The sequence below is a fragment of the Pseudochaenichthys georgianus genome, chromosome 9, assembly GCF_902827115.2.
Source record: "Pseudochaenichthys georgianus chromosome 9, fPseGeo1.2, whole genome shotgun sequence".
NCBI lineage: Eukaryota > Metazoa > Chordata > Actinopteri > Perciformes > Channichthyidae > Pseudochaenichthys > Pseudochaenichthys georgianus.
In genome coordinates, this window is record NC_047511.1 from 14776162 (window position 1) to 14795034 (window position 18873).

Here is an 18873-nt window from a genome sequence, read left to right on the forward strand (position 1 = left end):
AGAGACACTGCATGGTTCTCTTCCAAGGTCAGTTATACATAATTGTCTTGGTTTTATGTCAACAAACACACTTTTAGTGCTTAAAAAAAAGTCTTTAATCAGATATATGAAAAACTGAAATCACGCAGCTTCTAATACAGTTTTTCTCAATTGCTAAACCCACTATTTAGAATCAAAATTAATTTCTTCAAAACAAGAACATAGCCATCTAAACAGAAACACACTCGCCATAACTCTGAATATCTTTTGCAAAATGCACTTACATGACCAAAACTGAAAATACTGGTCACAAAAAAGAATAAGTCGATCGAAACAGAACAAATTGTCCTCTAATGAGACAAATGTGTTTTCATAACTGAAGCTCCGGTCACCATAATAACACATTCTACCATGACAATATACATTTCTTGCAAGGTGCTCTCAGGCACTCAAAACTAAAAATACCCCTTCCAGAACCAGATACCTTCTCCAAAAACAAACATTTGTCAGCTCATTAGAAGACTATTTGAACAGTCATTACTAAGTGGCACACTAAATACTGACTACAATCATCAAGACACAAACCTCAAGCTATCGATATTGGAAACTGAACGGAAAACTGACAAGTTGGGAGAAACAAACTTACATATAGGAAAAACAGTATGTTACTGTAACTATGTCATTGTTTTTATTGTCTCATTTTCAGAAGAGCACCGTAACAGAAACAAAAGATGAATAGCATTACACTGGAAAAAAAAGAACATGGGTAAATGATGTAAATCAGCAGTAAAGCAGAGAATGAGATCTATAGCTTTACTGATCTGCTCTTTGGCCTCTGTCTGGCCACATAGCCTCATCTACGTCACAGCGTATGTCTTCCCTTGCAAGGCGGCAGCGTGGGAAATGACAGGATTCCGCAGAAATGTCCCGACAGCCAGCATTCATTGCGTCCAAAAGGGGCATTCTGTCATGAGGATGATGGTCACAAACCTTCCATCTCCAGGCAGAGAAGAACTCCTCAATGGGGTTTAGAAATGGGGAGTATGGAGGGAGGAACTCCATGACCATGTGTGGATGAGCCTCAAACCATGCCCTCACGTCACGAGAGTGGTGGAATTCTACATATGACCACGTGAACCGACCTCACTTGATCCCTCTCTTCTGGTGGCACAAGTCGGTCATACAGGACATCCAGGAAGGCAAGGACACGTTGCGTGTTATATGCTCCCATTACAGGGATGTGAGCAAGGACGCCTTGTGTCGAGATAGCCGCACACAATGTTATGTTTCCTCCCCTTTGGCCTGGAACAAAGACTGTTGCTCTTTGCCCAATAAGGTTCCTCCCACGTCTCCTCACTTTGGAGAGGTTGAAGCCTGCTTCATCCACATATACAAAAACTTGTGGTAATGCATTGCCTTCCAGCTCCATCATTCGCTAAAGAAAATGAAACAAACAGAGGACCGTTTTACATTACTGTAAGCAGTCTGACATACTAAAAATATAGGCAAGCCATCACTGTGATTGAGGTCCTTACCTGTACATACCGGTGCCTTAACTCCTTCACATGGTCAGAGTTGCGTTCAAAAGGAACCTTATAGATCTGTTTCATTCTGAGGTGGTGCCTCTTTAACACCCGGTCAATGGTTGCAACACTGATAGATGGAATGTTACTGAAGACATCCTGGTCTGCAATTATTCTGGCCTGAATCTCCCTCAAGCGGATTTCATTGTTGGCCACAACCATATCAACAATGGCAGACTCTTGTTCTGGAGTAAAGGCCTTTCCTCTGCCACCAGAGCGGGGTGCTCTTTCAGTTCTATCAATACATATTTGAGAATGTTATGTACTGTAATATAAAAACAGTGATCATAAAAATAAAAATACATAAAAAATACATAAAAATAGCAATGCATGAAGTGCTGTAAAAAAGGGTTACAGTAGCTTACCTATTTCCGTGCCTGAAGATCCTAATAATGGATGCCACTGTTGATCTCCGTATATTGGGATGAACCCTTTGGCCAGCCTCACTGAGGGACATGCCATGGTTTATGACGTGGTCCACAATAGTTGCACGGGTGTTGTCCGAGACTACTGTTCGCATTGGTCCCCTTTCAACTCTTCCACCACGCATACTACAGCCCTCCCTCTTCCTCTGTGAACATCAGGGTTCCCTCTTCCTCTCTGAACATCAGCCCTCCCTCTTCCTCTGTGAACATCAGGGTTCCCTCTTCCTCTCTGAACATCAGCCCTCCCTCTTCCTCTGTGAACATCAGGGTTCCCTCTTCCTCTGTGAACATCAGGGTTCCCTCTTCCTCTCTGAACATCAGGGTTCCCTCTTCCTCTGTGAACATCAGGGTTCCCTCTTCCTCTGTGAACATCAGGGTTCCCTCTTCCTCTGTGAACATCAGCCCTCCCTCTTCCTCTGTGAACATCAGCCCTCCCTCTTCCTCTGTGAACATCAGGGTTCCCTCTTCCTCTGTGAACATCAGCCCTCCCTCTTCCTCTGTGAACATCAGGGTTCCCTCTTCCTCTCTGAACATCAGGGTTCCCTCTTCCTCTGTGAACATCAGCCCTCCCTCTTCCTCGCTGAACAACAGGGTTCCTTCTTCCTCTCAGAGCTCCTCTACCTACTCGATCAGCCATTTTGTTCACACAAACATCTTACTGAAGTGAGGGAGGTCTTTTATAGGATTCTCACTAATTACAATTACTATAGAAAAGTCATTGATATCAGCTAACATTAACATCATTACTGTAAGGTATACAGTACATTCCATGCAGTTACCTTTTTCAATGGGGTGATTGACTGATAACAAGTGTTAATATTTTGCACATCAAGTGTCAATTAGTGTAGCTATGGTCTACGTTTATGAGGAGTAAGTGTTATCCACTGTGAGAAGATTATTTTGTTTTGTAGACATGAGTTACACAAAAGATTTTTGATGTTTGTGTAGAGAATTGTAACTTCAGTTAGAGAATTGTGTGATCTGTTTTGAAAAACACTGCTTAGCATCTGCATTTTGTGTGATATCAATGATACATGGTATACTGTTGTAGAGAAATGGTTTTCTGTTTCGATGGCTGTGCTGTTAGTTTGATAAAAGGAATTTTGATTCTAAATAGTGGGTTTAGCGATTGAGAAAAACTATAAATGCCATACACGTGCAAAAAGATATACTTGATGGCAGTGTGACTTCCATTGAATTGCGAGAAACCATACATAATGTGTAAAATGATCTGCAACCTACAGGTTGTATTTGTGTGCTGTACTGTTCGTTGCTCATTCGACACGCCTCCATCACAGGCATGAAGGGTTCATGCTACTCAAAGATGCCTCAGTGACCAAGAGCTGCCTTGAGGCAATAAGCATGTAAGCCTGTATATGTGATCTTCCACATTATGTAAGCGGGTAAACTGAAACCATGGCTATTGTTTATGTGGCAACGCGTGGTGGTTTCCGAGCATGTTCTGGGCCATTCTTAGAGAGAAATCTAAACCGTGAAATTGACTTTATTCAGGCTGCATCTCAACATGCTGCCATACCCAATGCTGAGATGTTATATTAAAGCAGCTTTGTAGTTGTAGCCGGTTGGCATCAGGAGACCTTTCCATTTACAGAAGGAGGCCGAGTGTGTGTTCTTGTTGATGTTTACTTGGCCAATTTAAGAAGCAGTATTTTTCCATGTCTTCTCCTCAACTCTGGGTTAACAAATAAGCAGCATCTCTTGACGTGGCAAGTCAAGTCAACACATGAAAATGGCAGAATAGCTTTGAGGTATCTTGAGCCAGTGTTATTGAGAGTATGTTGATCGTGAACAACGAATCAAAACTCGAGAAATCGGGTGTTGTGCACGAGGCATGTGCACAGATAGACCTCAAAGTGGGCTTGAGCACCTGCCCTTTTCCTATTCGAGAAGTGCCCTTTTCAAATGAATCTCGAATCTGACTAGCTTGTTCAGTCTAGCCCACCTATGGTGCTGCAGGACTGTATTCTGATTGGCTAAGGCACTTCTGTGTGATTTACCCTTTGTGACCTTGTTTACTTGTGCAATGTATTGATCATTAATTAACTGTCATGAAACCGTATTTCAACCGACCTCAGTCAGGGGTTTCTTTTAAATATACATACATTTTAATTTCCATTTAACACTGTCACAAAAGTTGTCACTCCAGGCATATATTTATTTCATTACTAACAAACATAGCAGGCCCTGTAGTGGACGTGGAATTGGTAACGTTTTAAAGATGTTTTTGGTTGCTTTTTAACAAACAATGTAATCCGCAGATATTTATAGCAAATGATAGTTGCATTAAGATAAGTAGATACTTTTTCAATCGGGTAATCAATGAAATAGTCCCCCCTCAGAATCCCACACCTACAGTAATCCCCCCAAAGCTACGAGGCTGCAATCTTCACACATGTTGTGCCGTGGAACAGAGGGCACAGCACTTTGCCTTTAAGACATTTTAAGATATTTTGGGAGCGGGTGTGATGGCTTAAGCCCCTTTAAGAGCGGGGGATTAGGATGATGCTGATGCTTAGTGTCTTGGCCTGTGTGCATGTGTGTCTTGCTGCCTCTGCCTGTATGTCAGCTTGCCCTGTGTGGGGCTGGCCTTTGGAGCCAGATTAGCTGCATCTGGATGATGTGCACACACAGAGAGAGAGAGAGAGAGAAAGAGAGAGATTTGTTGTGCATGTGTGATGCATGTGCAACCAAGCTAACTGGAGCAGGGTGTCCAGAATGTATGCACGATTGATGGGCTGGCTGCAGCCTTGCGATACAAAACATTTAGCATTAGTGTGTGTCTGCTTGTGTGGTGATGATGCATCAGTGACTCAGCTTCAGCTGTCAAGTAGGGATGGAGAATATTGATAATCTTAAGAAAAGTAGATTTCTTTATGCTATTGAAATGCAATATTATGTATTGCGATACTATATTGACTCTTAATAACATAATGTAATCAACTGTTTGTATGAACAATTATTATAACTGTATGCAGGCTCATTTTATGTTTTGATGATGAATCAAAATGTAGAACCTACTGTTCTGATGCATTAAAAACAAAAAAATGCTCAGATATTTATTTCATAAATGATACGTATTGTACCACCACATTCTTGCCAATACGCAGCCCTATTGTCAAGGGTGTTGTGTGTGTGTGTGTGTGTGTGTGTGTGTGTGTGTGTGTGTGTGTGTGTGTGTGTGTGTGTGTGTGTGTGTGTGTGTGTGTGTGTGTGTGTGTGTGTGTGTGTGTGTGTGTGTGTGTGTGTGTGTGTGTGTGTGTGTGTGTGTGTGTGTGTGTGTGTGTGTGTGTGTGTGTGTGTGTGTGTGTGTGTGTGTGCAAGTTTACGTAAGCAAGTGTTACTGTGACTCGGATGAGCAGCGGGACTAGACAGTACTGCTGCGTCAATATAGCTGTCCTTTTACTTGTCTCTGTCACCTATCAACTGCACCGATGCAAATGCAGAATAGAAAGGCGCATGCACGGACACGCACACTTACACACACACTCACACTCACACTCACACTCACACTACACACACACACACACACACACACACACACACACACACACACACACACACACACACACACACACACACACACACACACACACACCCAATACAGGTTCATTAACCAACTAGGGATGCATGTAAGTAGCTCACTTTTCTCTCGGAGTAACAAACCTACTAAACGAAACACCTACAAATGATGAAAGACAGGTTTTTGGATGTTCCCAAATGTAGCAACACCGACCTTTACAGGACGAAAGTTGAGTAAAGACTTTACTACAGGATAAATATTTTTTAAATATAAAATGTACTGTAGTTGTTATTTTTTTGGAATAAGCAGGAATATTTGTCTGTGTGTGTTTGTGTGTATCACTATAACAAATGCTTTAGTGGGCATGTTATTATTTTAAACTCCACTAATATAACTCATTTTATGAATGGTAATCAGTTTAAAAAGTTGAAATATACTCCAGTCATGTAAGAATTCTCTTGCACACAGGAAGTGATATGTTGTGTTGTGTGGCAACAGCTAAGTGTTAAGTTGAGGAGGATCTATTCCTTTCTGTTTCCAGGTCTAGCTGGCCAATGCCGGGCCCGTGGTGGAGATCTGGTGGCGGCAGCAGCAGTAGTGTGTATGTGAGCGCCGCCCCCGACGCCTAGCTCATGTCCAGCCCATAATGCCGTCCTCCACGCGGAAAGGAGTGCCGAAGGACCCCGAGCTGGCTGACCTTTTCTTCAAAGATGACCCCGAGGATGTCTTCTGTGACCTGCACGAGATCGGACATGGCAGCTTTGGGGCCGTCTACTTTGTGAGTGCAAATGTTGTGTTCTTTCACAAGGCAATACACTTTAATTGAAAGGACTTCATCCAAATCAAGGACATTGCATATACAATTTATACAGACTGCTTTTATTACCATATTATCAAGTAATTTCAGATCTTAAAATAAATAGTTTTGGTCAGGTGTTTACGTCAGTATGGATCATATACTTTTATATTGAGTCTAACTCGGTGGGTTTTACACCATCTGATGGCAATGCACGCCTGTTAAGACAGAGTTTATTGATTGAGTATGAGTGGACCTCGAAGACATTGAAACGATTTGAAGCCATTGTTTCGACGCGGTAAAACATCAAAGATGTAGTGGTGGAGTTTATTAGTTGACCATTTAGCTTTGGAAGAAATAGAGCATGTGAATGAGGGGCTGGACCATTACAGATACTTAACAACACCATTAAGAAAAGCTCCCTAAGCCCTTTACTATGCAGCGCTTATTAATACAGGAATATCGCTTTGATTTATTTAGGAGCTAGTCACCCCTGATCGATCCATTGATTTGTGCGCATGTTGTAAGTGTAACCCACTACCTTATGGCTCTTTGGATGAAATTAAGTGGAGACAGATTCGCTCTCAGCACTTTCTCTGTAGCTTTTCTTATTAATCTCATCATCACTAATTACTCATCAAGCCTTTGATTCTAAAGCTGTGTGGAGGGGGGGTTGAAAGCAGATCTCTCTGGTCCCTTCAGATCCTCTCCTCTTTCTCCTCTCCTCTACAGCTCCTGCTACTGCTCTCCTCCCATCTACAGCTACTGCTCTCCTCCCATCTACAGCTACTGCTCTCCTCTCCTCTCCAGCTACTGCTCTCCTCTCCTCTCCTCTCCTCTCCTCTCCTCTCCTCTCCTCTCCTCTCCTCTCCTCTCCTCTCCTCTCCTCTCCTCTCCTCTCCTCTCCTCTACAGCTCCTGCTACTGCTACTGCTCTCCTCTCATCTACAGCTACTGCTCTCCTCTCCTCTCCTCTCCTCTCCTCTCCTCTCCTCTCCTCTCCTCTCCTCTCCTCTCCTCTCAGCTACAGCTACTGCTCTCCTCTCCTCTACAGCTACAGCTACTGCTCTCCTCTTTCTCCTCTCCTCTACAGCTACAGCTACAGCTACTGCTCTCCTCTTTCTCCTCTCCTCTACAGCTACAGCTACTGCTCTCCTCTCCTCTCCTCTCCTCTCCTCTCCTCTCCTCTCCTCTCCTCTCCTCTCCTCTCCTCTACAGCTACAGCTACAGCTACTGCTACTCCTCTCCTCTCCTCTCCTCTCCTCTCCTCTCCTCTCCTCTCCTCTCCTCTCCTCTCCTCTCCTCTACAGCTACAGCTCTCCTCTCCTCTCCTCTACAGCTACTGCTCTCCTCTTTCTCCTCTCCTCTCATCTACAGCTACAGCTACCGCTCTGCATCTACAGCTACTCCTCTCTTCTCCTCTCCTCTCCTCTTCCTCCTCTCCTCTCTTCTCCTCTCCTCTTCCTCCTCTCATCTACAGCTACTCCTCTCCTCTTCCTCCTCTCCTCTCCTCTTCCTCCTCTCCTCTCCTCTCTTCTCCTCTCCTCTTCCTCCTCTCATCTACAGCTACACCTATCCTCTCTCCCCCTCCAGATGCAGGGCTGGGAGCGATAAGCCTCCTCTCCTCCCTCCCTACTAAGACAGCTGTTTTCTTGAAATCGATAGTAAAGCAGGATTTTCTTGGCTGTCAGGGCTTTAACATCCTCTTCTGTCCCATCTCATTTACACACGCACGCACGCACGCACGCACACACAGACACACACACACACACACACACACACACACACACACACACACACACACACAGACACACACACACACACACACACACACACACACACACACACACACACACACACACACACACACACACACACACACACACACAGCCCTAATACGTCACAATTTACCCTGGTGCCCATGTCCGTCTGGCTAACAGGCTCCAGTGCGCGTCTTAATCCGGCCCTGATGCCAGCGCTGTGCTCACTGACACACTTATGCTGTCTGCATTACAACTGGAACACTGGTAGCTTTAGCTGTTAGCAAGAACAGCTTTAGTTAAAGTAGTCTAAAAATATATCCTTACAGTTTTAATACCTAAATGAAACATCTGCTGACAGATATAATCATGTCTATATGTAGCAAATAACACATTGTGTTGACATTGACTTTCATGCTATACAACAAAATAACAGCAATTAGCTTTGGTTTTACTATGTTGTGATCTAGTTGTATTTTCTAACATTCAAGAAATAAAATCTCCAATACTGCAAGTTAGGTGCATGTTAGACGAGAAAGGAACAGTGGCAGTGGCACAGTGCTTTCCTCTTGTACATGCGTGCCTATTTTCTATGATGTTACTGTATATGCATGCATAGTCAAAGGAATCTATGCAAGTGTATGTGCATCCATCATGAACGCATGTTAAGATTAAAGAGGAACTCCATTATAGAAGAGAACGAGGGGAATTCCCCCAGCTGCGTGTGCAGGCCCACACACTTCACTACAGTGTATGTTGAATGAATTAGCCTGTTGTAATTATTGATGCTCCCCCTTTCCTCTGCGATGACAATTAGCCTGAATGTATTTTAATATTTCAGTGATACATTTTTTTTCTTCTTCTCTACAGCAATCTATCTATACATTACACCAGAGGGAACAGCAATTATGCTTGAACAGACAGTCAATCATAGGGATCAAATTAATCAGAAATCAAATCAAATAGGAATACTCTGTAATTCCTTTTGAATCTCAACATGAAATTCCCATTCATTTGTAAGTGGGATGAAGCGGAGATAAGGGTTTAGGCTGAGCTGTAGCGTAGCTGTTCCTAAGGCCAATGCCTCTGAGGTTAACACCATGGGTTTAGCATGGACATGTGGATGTGCACGGACAACTCAAGCCCTAACAGTAGCTGCAGAACGAGCACATATCATCAACCTGCAGGCTTCCCCAAATCACGTTACAGAGTGCTTTCATCAGGCGGAAATGTGTTTAAATTCAAACTAGATAATCTCTTAGTGCCGTGTCAATCAGTTGTAGATGTATTGCGTTGTGCATTCATAATGATGTTTTTATACACCAATTCGGTTTTTTCTTAACTCTCAATCACCCTGAAGACATTTCATGAGTTGTCAACACTTCACTTAAACCCCCCCTATTTATCAAGTAAATAAACATGTAATAAATGTTTTGTAACACTAGTGTTTAATAATAAAAAATATCAACAGCTTAAAGGCTGGTGTAGAATCAAATAATGATTGGCACTATGATTAAATGTGAACATAGTGCTAATAAATGCTATACAAGAGAGTTAAAGTAAAGTATTCCACAATTGTTGTCCAATTAAAACTCATTTATTTTTTGTTCAAAGTTCAAATGTTCACACCCCTGGCTGTATCACTCTTGAGCTTGATGTAAAACTTAAGCGGTGTGTTGCTTCAATGAGCCTCTGTTAACAATTTAATTATGCCATATTGTTCTTATAGAGTGTTATAACCGTGTGAAAAAGTATGTATTGTGTCTTTGTGAGAGTTGTGTGTACATTTTAAGACTTCAAATTGAAGATTTTTCTTGAATCTGATCTCTGTTTTTTTCCCCTCCAGGCGCGTAACTCCTACTCTAACGAGGTGGTGGCCATCAAAAAGATGTCCTATAATGGCAAGCAGACTACCGAAGTAAGGCAATCACTCGCACACAAGAGCACATAGACATGCAAAGGTTTACCTTCAAAACCAAGCTCCCACTGTAAATGCAACACCACAATGTGTTGCTTATGTCTCTGATTGATATCTCTGGGTCACATTGACATTTGGTTAGCCTGCCGTTTGATAACAAGGTCATCAATATTGAGAAAGAAAACACCACCATTGACAGTCAGTACAACACGGTGGTTGTGAAAAAGAGAACCTTTGCACACATCCAGTATGTCTTTGATTCTACTGTAATATTTGATTTGGCCTGTTGAAATAAGACATTTGATTGGCCTATTGAAAAGAGTCATTTGTTTGGTCAATTGAAACAACACCTTTGATTGGCCTAATGAAACAAGCCCCCTGATTAGTCCGTTGATACAGGCCCTCTGTTAGGTCGGTTGAAACTAGCCTCAGATTTTCTTCTGGTTATTTGAAACGAGCCCTCTGATTGGTTCATTAAAACAAGCCCTCTGATTGGCCCATTGCCACGAGCCATTTGATTGGCTCATTAAATGGGACCGTTTGAGTTTCACATTGAAACGAACCCTCTGGTTTGCCCATTCGAAGAATCCCTCTGGTTGGCCCATTGGAACAACCATTTGTTTCTTTCATTTGAACAAATCATTATGTGAGCATTGGTATCAAAAGACTGTATTGTTGAATTAGCTTGTATAACATGAACTCTTGACATTCTCTAAAAAAAATCATCATTCAGCACCATCATAAGTAATGTTAACTTGTCTGACCCGTCTCGAATGATCACTTCAATGCACAGCAGCGTTTACCGGCCTCCACTAGGACCCTTGAAGCACATGGATGTGTGACGACCTGTTCATCGCTGCTTGCAGCTTTAATTTATCTTGCTTTGGCACAAATCCAGTAACAACCAGTGCTTAAAATGCAAAAAAGGTAATTCTCTAATGATATTTACCCAAGCCCTGACAGTAGCATGTGAGACATTGAGATTTCTCATTTGTGATGGTTAGTTACCCTTAACTTTTGGGCCTAAAGGAACAAAAACAATGTGGAAATAATACAAACTAATTGCTCACCAAAGGTTGCAAGGTTTGCAACAAACATGTGCCTCCCTCAAGCAAACCACGGAACAAGTTTAGGCATAAGCGTATTTCAGAATGTGTCCTTTGTGCAAACTTTTATCTATTTATAAACTCTGTGTTTTGCATGTGAGGACTCTTACACATTGTTACACAGCTCTTCACTGACTGAGGGTTTCACTTGCTATGTAAACTCTTCTGGTTACATTTTCAATATGCTTTTTAATTGAATCTTTTTGCAGTGCTATTGAGAGACATTCCTATCTGTCTACATATAAACCGGTATAAAGACTATATTACCTGTTAAAGTAGTTTCTACAGTGCGGCCAGCTGCGACCACTACAATGCCAACCTAGGTGTTACCGGGATTGTACCTGTAGTGTGTAACCATCTGTGTGTCTGAATTTGTTTTTGGCAGAAGTGGCAGGACATCATTAAGGAGGTCAAGTTTTTGGGACAGCTGCGACACCCAAACACAATTGAGTACAAAGGATGCTACTTGAAAGACAACACTGCCTGGGTTAGTGGAAACGTCTCTCCCTTTGTCCCAGTTCCCATCTTTTGTTTTAATCTTGCAACATTGTTAGTTTGTTTGTTTCTTCCTGCCTCTTTGTCTTTTTTGATTTAATCTCCCACTGAATGTGTTTCTCACTACAGTTGCTCTGCATATGTTAACTTGTTATTATCAGTAACACGATCTTTGTCATTGAGAACATTTTCAAAAGTATTCACAAACTTGATGTGAATCTTTGTATTGAGGATATTTAATGATGAAAAGCAAACTATGTGAATGATCAGTTGTATCTGCATTCTGTTACAGCTGGTGATGGAGTACTGCCTGGGCTCCGCATCAGATTTACTAGAGGGTAAATATATGCAAAATATGCACACAAACTTATTTTTGTTCAGGAAGTCTCTTCCCCTGGCCAATAAATAGTCTGTCAAATGTAAAATAAAACCTGTGAGAAACTATTTTTTTGTTTAAAATGTGGTTTATGTACATGTGTTAATAAGTTAGCTTTAGCTTTACTGTGGTTAGCTAGCTACATGCTATTCGATCAATCAAAAATAACATTAACAGCATATACACAATTACAGTAGAAAAGACAAATATCACTACAGTATGTGAATACTACACAATATAAAACACTCTGATTTAATTTGAATACTCTTCTATAGAAAATTTTAATAAGCAACATAAATATATAAACATAGATGGTTCTTTGGTTGTTTCCTGTGGTTATTTGTCATTATTCAGACATAATGTGAACCTAAAACTAAAACAATTTAGAAACAAATACTCTATAAATGGTCTTGTAACTAAATAATACAACATATAACTTCCGTATTCTATATCTTCTATTTCCGATTTGCAATTGAGCACTTTGATTCAAATGATATGCATTATACAAAAGACCATATCTGAGTTACTTAGATGTAGTTTTAGCTCGACTCCTTTTTCTGAAGACCAATTTTTTTTCCAGTTTTCAAAGCTTGGCAATTGTAAAGTGTCCATCCTCTCAACAGTCCCGACCTGAACACACTGTGTTATTTTAAGCACCTATGTGTGAGCTCGTCACTGATGCAGGCACACGGTCCTGACAGTCGGCCCCGGCCTGTTTTTGAAATGTCTCAGCCATAGTTCTGCTGGGACCTTTCGCCTGGCATGTAATCTCTCTGTTACTGCAACAGTCCACAGGGAGCCGGTTTAGGAGCCCTTATCACAACTGTTAATCCATGTGGTGGATGCCAAGAGACTACTTTCTTACTGCTATATCAGCAGGGCACACTGCTATAGTTTTTATTTATGAATTACTAATACTGTGATGTTTTGGATGCCAGCAGTTGCTTGAAGTCTGCGCTTCATAATTAAATGAAGAAGCTTTATTTATTATGAAGGCCTTTGTGAAGAACACATTTCATGATTATATAATTAAAGTCTTCAGAGGGTTTTTACTCATTTCCACTCTGCTAATTTCTCCCCCAGTTCATAAGAAACCACTGCAAGAGTTGGAAATTGCTGCCATTACCCATGGTGCCTTGCTAGGACTGGCTTACCTACATTCCCATAATATGATTCACAGGTGAGTCAGTTTGTTCTCTAGCTCCCATAAGGAAGTGCCTTTATCAAAAACATGATAAGAGGCTGAGATGAGATGCACTTCCCTGACTGAGCGTTTACTAATTAGGCTGTAAAACGTCATCTCTTTAGGTACATGTGGTCCTTACTGAGCAAGAAACAACCCTTCTGTTTTACTGGTGTCCACAATGTTATTTTTTTATGGCAGGGAAATATGATTAGCGTCTTAAATGGGGCTGTATGAATCATCTTGACTGTTCTGTGTCATCATGCCTCATTGCAGAATTGTAAAAATGACATAAAACCCATACAATTAGAGTCGCACTCGGTGATCGTAGACCTCCGCTAAAGCCAATGCTGCATTCAAGTGTCCCTTAGATGGATATGACTTTTTTCAGATTATTCTGACACACCATGAATGCAGCACAGATCTTGCAATGTTAAAAACTAAATGAGCCTTGATAATGAATGTGGATTCTTTCTCGGCCCATGCTACACCCTTTCACCAATTTTCAGTGAAAAGGGGCCAGTATTTTTTCTGCTTGAAGGCAAATAAATCGAGCCAAAAACATGATCTCCTTAGCGGAATTAATAAACATATCACATCTATAAATACACCACATCAGTGACCAGTTCATTAAGGTTTGAGGGAGAAGTATAATGCATAATACAGTAGATCCCTGGAAATGATGTGAATTCTCTTGGTTGCGCTTCCTAAATACACTCTCTCCATCCCCCTCTCCCCACCCAGAGATGTGAAAGCTGGTAACATCCTGCTGACTGAGCTGGGTCAGGTCAAACTGGCCGACTTTGGCTCCGCCTCCATTGCCTCACCTGCCAACTCCTTTGTGGGAACACCTTACTGGTCAGTATACATGAAACACGAGACATATGGCACAACACTGAGCGCCACACATGCCTATATGCGAGAGACCAATGACAATGAGGACAATGGGAATTGTGGTATTTGTTTTAGTGCTTTCTTTGCATAGAAATTACAAGAACAATTCCTTTTTTTGGAGTAAGTGAGTACTTATTTTTGTTGCCCCCGAGTCACTTTGAATAAAAATCCCAATTGACATTTTAGGTCAACCTAGTTATGTTTACAAATGACAAAGTTAATAGGAAAATAAATAGGGGTATTCACTGTGAAGTGAAGGGTGAGCGTGCCTCAAGATGGTCACTATTGATGCAGCCGGTGACACTTTATTTCATTAATTTAATAATGCGTACTTTTTTTTGCCTCATATAGAGTTATCTGCTCTACCTTGACCATCATAATACTCACTCACACACTTTATGGAGCTTTGCTGGTTAATGAATGCCGTTACATAAACAGCTGGACCAGTGTTCACTTTTCACACTCCGCCTTAACAGAAACACACACATACTTTCACAAAACTGAGCTGCTATCACAGCATACCAGAGTCTTTAAAAGCTCTGAGCAGCTTAGCAGATTATAACATTTCTGTGGATTTTTCCCCGTATTTAATAAACTATGCATGTTTGTGCACTTGCATGTCCTCAGGATGGCCCCGGAAGTGATCCTAGCCATGGACGAGGGTCAGTACGAGGGAAAGGTGGACATCTGGTCGCTGGGGATCACCTGTATTGAACTGGGTGAGCATACATCTAGTCAAGAAGTGAATTTAAGGGCCCTTGATGTAAGACATGTAACAGATGTACGCTGGTTAAAAATCTGTAAAACATGCAAATACATCTTATTTGTTCCTGGTTGCTTTGGAGACGTTGTGTCTGCCTCATTTAAGGAGAGGCTGATATGTGATTGTGAAATCTCTGGCACTGAATCAACACCCTTATTTATTTGTCTGACTCTCCCATCTTCTCTTATTTTAGCGGAACGCAAACCTCCCTTGTTCAACATGAATGCCATGAGTGCCTTATATCACATCGCACAGAACGACTCTCCCACGCTACAGTCCAATGAGTGGTGAGTTGAAAACACACCATTCACCATTTTATAATTGTTTTAATATAATTTGCAGAAGGCTAATATGTAGTAGTAGTAGTAGTAGTAGTAGTAGTAGTAGTACTAGTAGTAGTAGTAGAACCTTTATTTAGCCAGGAAAATCAATTAAGAACAAATTCTTATTTTCAATGATGACCTGACACGAGGCAAAAGGCTTCCTGAGGGGATGGGGGTTGGGAGGAAGAAAATAAAAAGACAGACTCCGAACACTACAGAACCCAGGAGACAACACGATGACACAGAGCAGAGATGGCAGGCATAGCAGTTAAACATATAACATATCTAAAATAATACTGCTGGAGTTCAATCAGTCATTAAAATAATATAGAACATTCATTCATTCATCTATCCATTCATCCATTCATTCATCCATGCATTCCTTCATGGCAATATGTCCGATATGTGGCCAGTCAAACCCAAGAACTACAACATTACTTTGAAAAAAATATGCTTATCTAACAAGTGTTAAATGTTTATATAAAGAAATTCCACAAACACCAGAAAAAATCCAGAGAAACTGCTGATACAATACTTTCACACAACTGAACGTGAAAGCCCAATCCGATCAGTGCTCATTGGGGGTAAAACATCCCTGTGTTAATCTGCGTGACCTTTGAACAGGCCTTGTGCAATGTCACAATTTAAATCTCCTATGTAATTACCTGGGAAACCTCTACCAAAGTAATACAGTGTGAATACCCACATCGTTCCTGCTGGGCTATAAGGCACGTCTACATGTATAACAGCATCAAAGCAAAGCAGTGTGATTATAAATACTATATTAATATTATTCTAGTCGATAGAACTCTGATTTTTCTTGTGTTTTCCATTCTAACTACGATGTTTCTTTGTATACACACTGAGCTTTCTAAATGTGTTATGGGAAAACAGCCACGATTTTATGCTGCTCTCAGCCTCACAGCAGATCCTCTAGAGCAGGGGTGGGGAACCTCCGGCCCCCGGGCCGTATACGGCCCGCGAGACCATTTGGTACGGCCCTCGAGGTAATTTATAAACACACGCAAAAAAGAAACATTTGTAAGAAATCTAGACCGCAAAAAAAATTAAACAAGCGAGTGTCTGTTTTTCCTGGCCAAGGTCAGGGTCCTTGATCACAACACGAGCCTAACGTGTCATCACGTGGTATATGTCTCGTCTGACAGGGGTGGAAATCTGACGGAGAGCACCAGAATGGCTCCGGGCCGGGACTTCACAAATTGCAGAACCCATAAGGAGCCGTACACATGCCGCAGCTTCTGCGTGTCTGTGTCTTTAGCTGAAAGCCCGGTGGCGATCTGTTCATCTGTCATACTGATCATACAGTCAATAGCTTTGTTGTTATTAGCATCTGGTTAGCTAGCTATGCTAACGAATATAAGAAGCTTTTTCTCCAACCAGTGAGGTAAAGGCACATCTTTATATGATCATTATAGTATAAAATACTATATGACAGAAACAAAAAGTTGTTATTAATAAAGAAGAATACAGTTTGAAAGGGGAGTGATTTGTAAAATATCCATAAAGAAAAATAAATCTGTTTACAGTTCTGTTTCATCTGGATGTTGAGAGATGTATCCATAGATCTCCTAGTGTTGCTCTCAAAGTGCACCAGATTGATGCTTTTAACTTCAACATTTAAAAAAAAAAAAAAATCTTCCCTGGGGAGCATGCCCCCGGACCCCCCTAGAGGAGGTTAGGTCCCCCCCAACTGAAATCATGTGCGCATGGATAGGAAACTAAATACATTTGCACACATCTTGTGTGTCTATGCGCGAGTCATGGTAAGATATCTGGATTAAGAGGTTGCTTTTTCTTTGCACAGCATGAAAGAAAAGCCAAATGAATGAATTTTAGCATTTTTAAGCAGAGATCAATAATTTGAACAGCCCTCGGAGGATGTTGAAAAAATTGAAATGGCCCTTGAGAGGAAAAAGGTTCTCCACCCCTGCTCTAGAGACTGTCCTACCAGACATTTAAAAACTTTAAGCAATTAAAAACTTTAGGCCAGCAGCTTTTAAACAGTTCTTTGCAGCAGCATCTCAGCCACGGTGTTGAAGTCAGGCTCATGCTGCTTCTTCATATAATCATAAAGTTTACCTAATACATTAAGAAATGTTTTTTGAAATTGCTCATTTCTGCAGAGACAGATCATTTGTGTTTTATTTACTTTTTATGTAAATAATTTAAACTGATAGGTTTTTTAATTGATTTGTCAAAAACATGCATAACATGTATTGTTGCTTTAATGACTTCATTCAATTAAGATACATTACTTTATGAACATTATTTTTGGCTAGCTGCAGTATAATGTTAACACTGAGCTATTTCATGTTATAAATTCTCAACTAGGTAGAAATAGTTCATCCTCATGATTATTTAACGAGCAAATGTGAGTATGAGCTTGCACAAACCTTGAGCTAAAAGAATGGAGGAAGAAAACAGGTTGTATTATAGCACGCAGCAGATAAGAGGATGTATTCGTAGACTCTAAATATGTAGAGAAGATGATCTAAATTTGCTATAAGAAATAACGACATAAAATGTTGCAAGCAGGAAATTAGCAAAGCTGTAAATATTCTTCAGTTCCTCTGATTCGCCGCAGCCAACACTAACCCTTTGCATGTGAAGTGCGGGCCTCATGGGGGAAACAACACTCATCAAATATTAACCCTTTGTTTGATGTTCTCCATGTTATTTACCTCTGTGTTCTTCTTTATGCTATCATTACTGTGGTATGAAAGTGTGCGGCCCTACGCATGCAGAGTCGTGTCTGTGTGTGCTCCTTGTCGTATGTTGAAAGCATCTTGTGTGCAGCCAAGGTTGAGAGTTGTTCTCTACCTGCCTCAGCGCAGCCTGAAGGCATCAGTGGCCTTCATGAATCTTCCACCAAGCTCTCAATTAAATAACAGTGTTCTTATTTTACACCCTAAAAAAAGAGAATACATCACAGGCTCTGTCATCAGAAACATGAGGCAGGGGGAGTCTTTTAAGTTTGCTGCCTATGCGCTGCAGTTATAAAATTAGCGTTGGTTTGTAGCATTGTGTGAGGTGGCGCAGGGTTGAGGTATTTTTGGAGAAGCTCCAGCGGCCTGAGGCGTTAGCAACATCCCTCCAGATGAGACTAGTACAGACATCCGCTCCTCAGTGTAACTTCAGCTCACATTCACTGGGTTTACACCGCACACACACACACACACACACACACACACACACACACACACACACACACACACACACACACACACACACACACACACACACACACACACACACACACACACACACACACACACACACACACACACACACACACACACACACACACACACACACACACACACACACACACTGCCATGACACACTACATTGCACTCATTGACCTGGGCTTACAACAGAAAACGTTAGAGTTAGTGGTGGATTGGTGAACCCTACAAAGACCCTGAATGTGCATATTACGGGTCAATATCTTAAATAGCACTACGGGCTACTTTAATTAAAAAATCCAATCACATTGTTTTAGTTATACTGGGTTATCAGGAGTATATTTTTAGATTAAAGTCACAGTGATCCACCTCTCCAGTGGCCTATATTTGTATTGCTCCACATTTTTACATAATCCATATATGGGTAATATATGGAGCTACACTAAGAGATTACATAGGATTGTTCTGGTTTAATTCATTGATATGATAACACAGGCACAGCAGAGGAAGAGATAACTCATCACGT

The 18873-nt window shown here is 41.2% G+C and overlaps 1 protein-coding gene across 3 annotated transcripts in view; it reads left to right on the forward strand.

Annotated features, from left to right (window-relative positions):
- taok3a (TAO kinase 3a) overlaps positions 1–18873 on the forward strand; it is an 86451-nt gene that overhangs the window by 37440 nt on the left and 30138 nt on the right. For all 3 annotated transcript variants that reach the window (XM_034090480.2, XM_034090481.2, XM_034090479.2), the window contains 8 exons: positions 6070–6306; positions 9930–10001; positions 11493–11594; positions 11895–11940; positions 13062–13158; positions 13906–14019; positions 14683–14774; positions 15012–15105. In XM_034090480.2, coding sequence (XP_033946371.1) covers positions 6175–6306; positions 9930–10001; positions 11493–11594; positions 11895–11940; positions 13062–13158; positions 13906–14019; positions 14683–14774; positions 15012–15105 — 749 coding nt within the window. In that variant the 5' untranslated portion in view covers positions 6070–6174. The remainder of the gene's footprint in view (positions 1–6069; positions 6307–9929; positions 10002–11492; positions 11595–11894; positions 11941–13061; positions 13159–13905; positions 14020–14682; positions 14775–15011; positions 15106–18873) is intronic.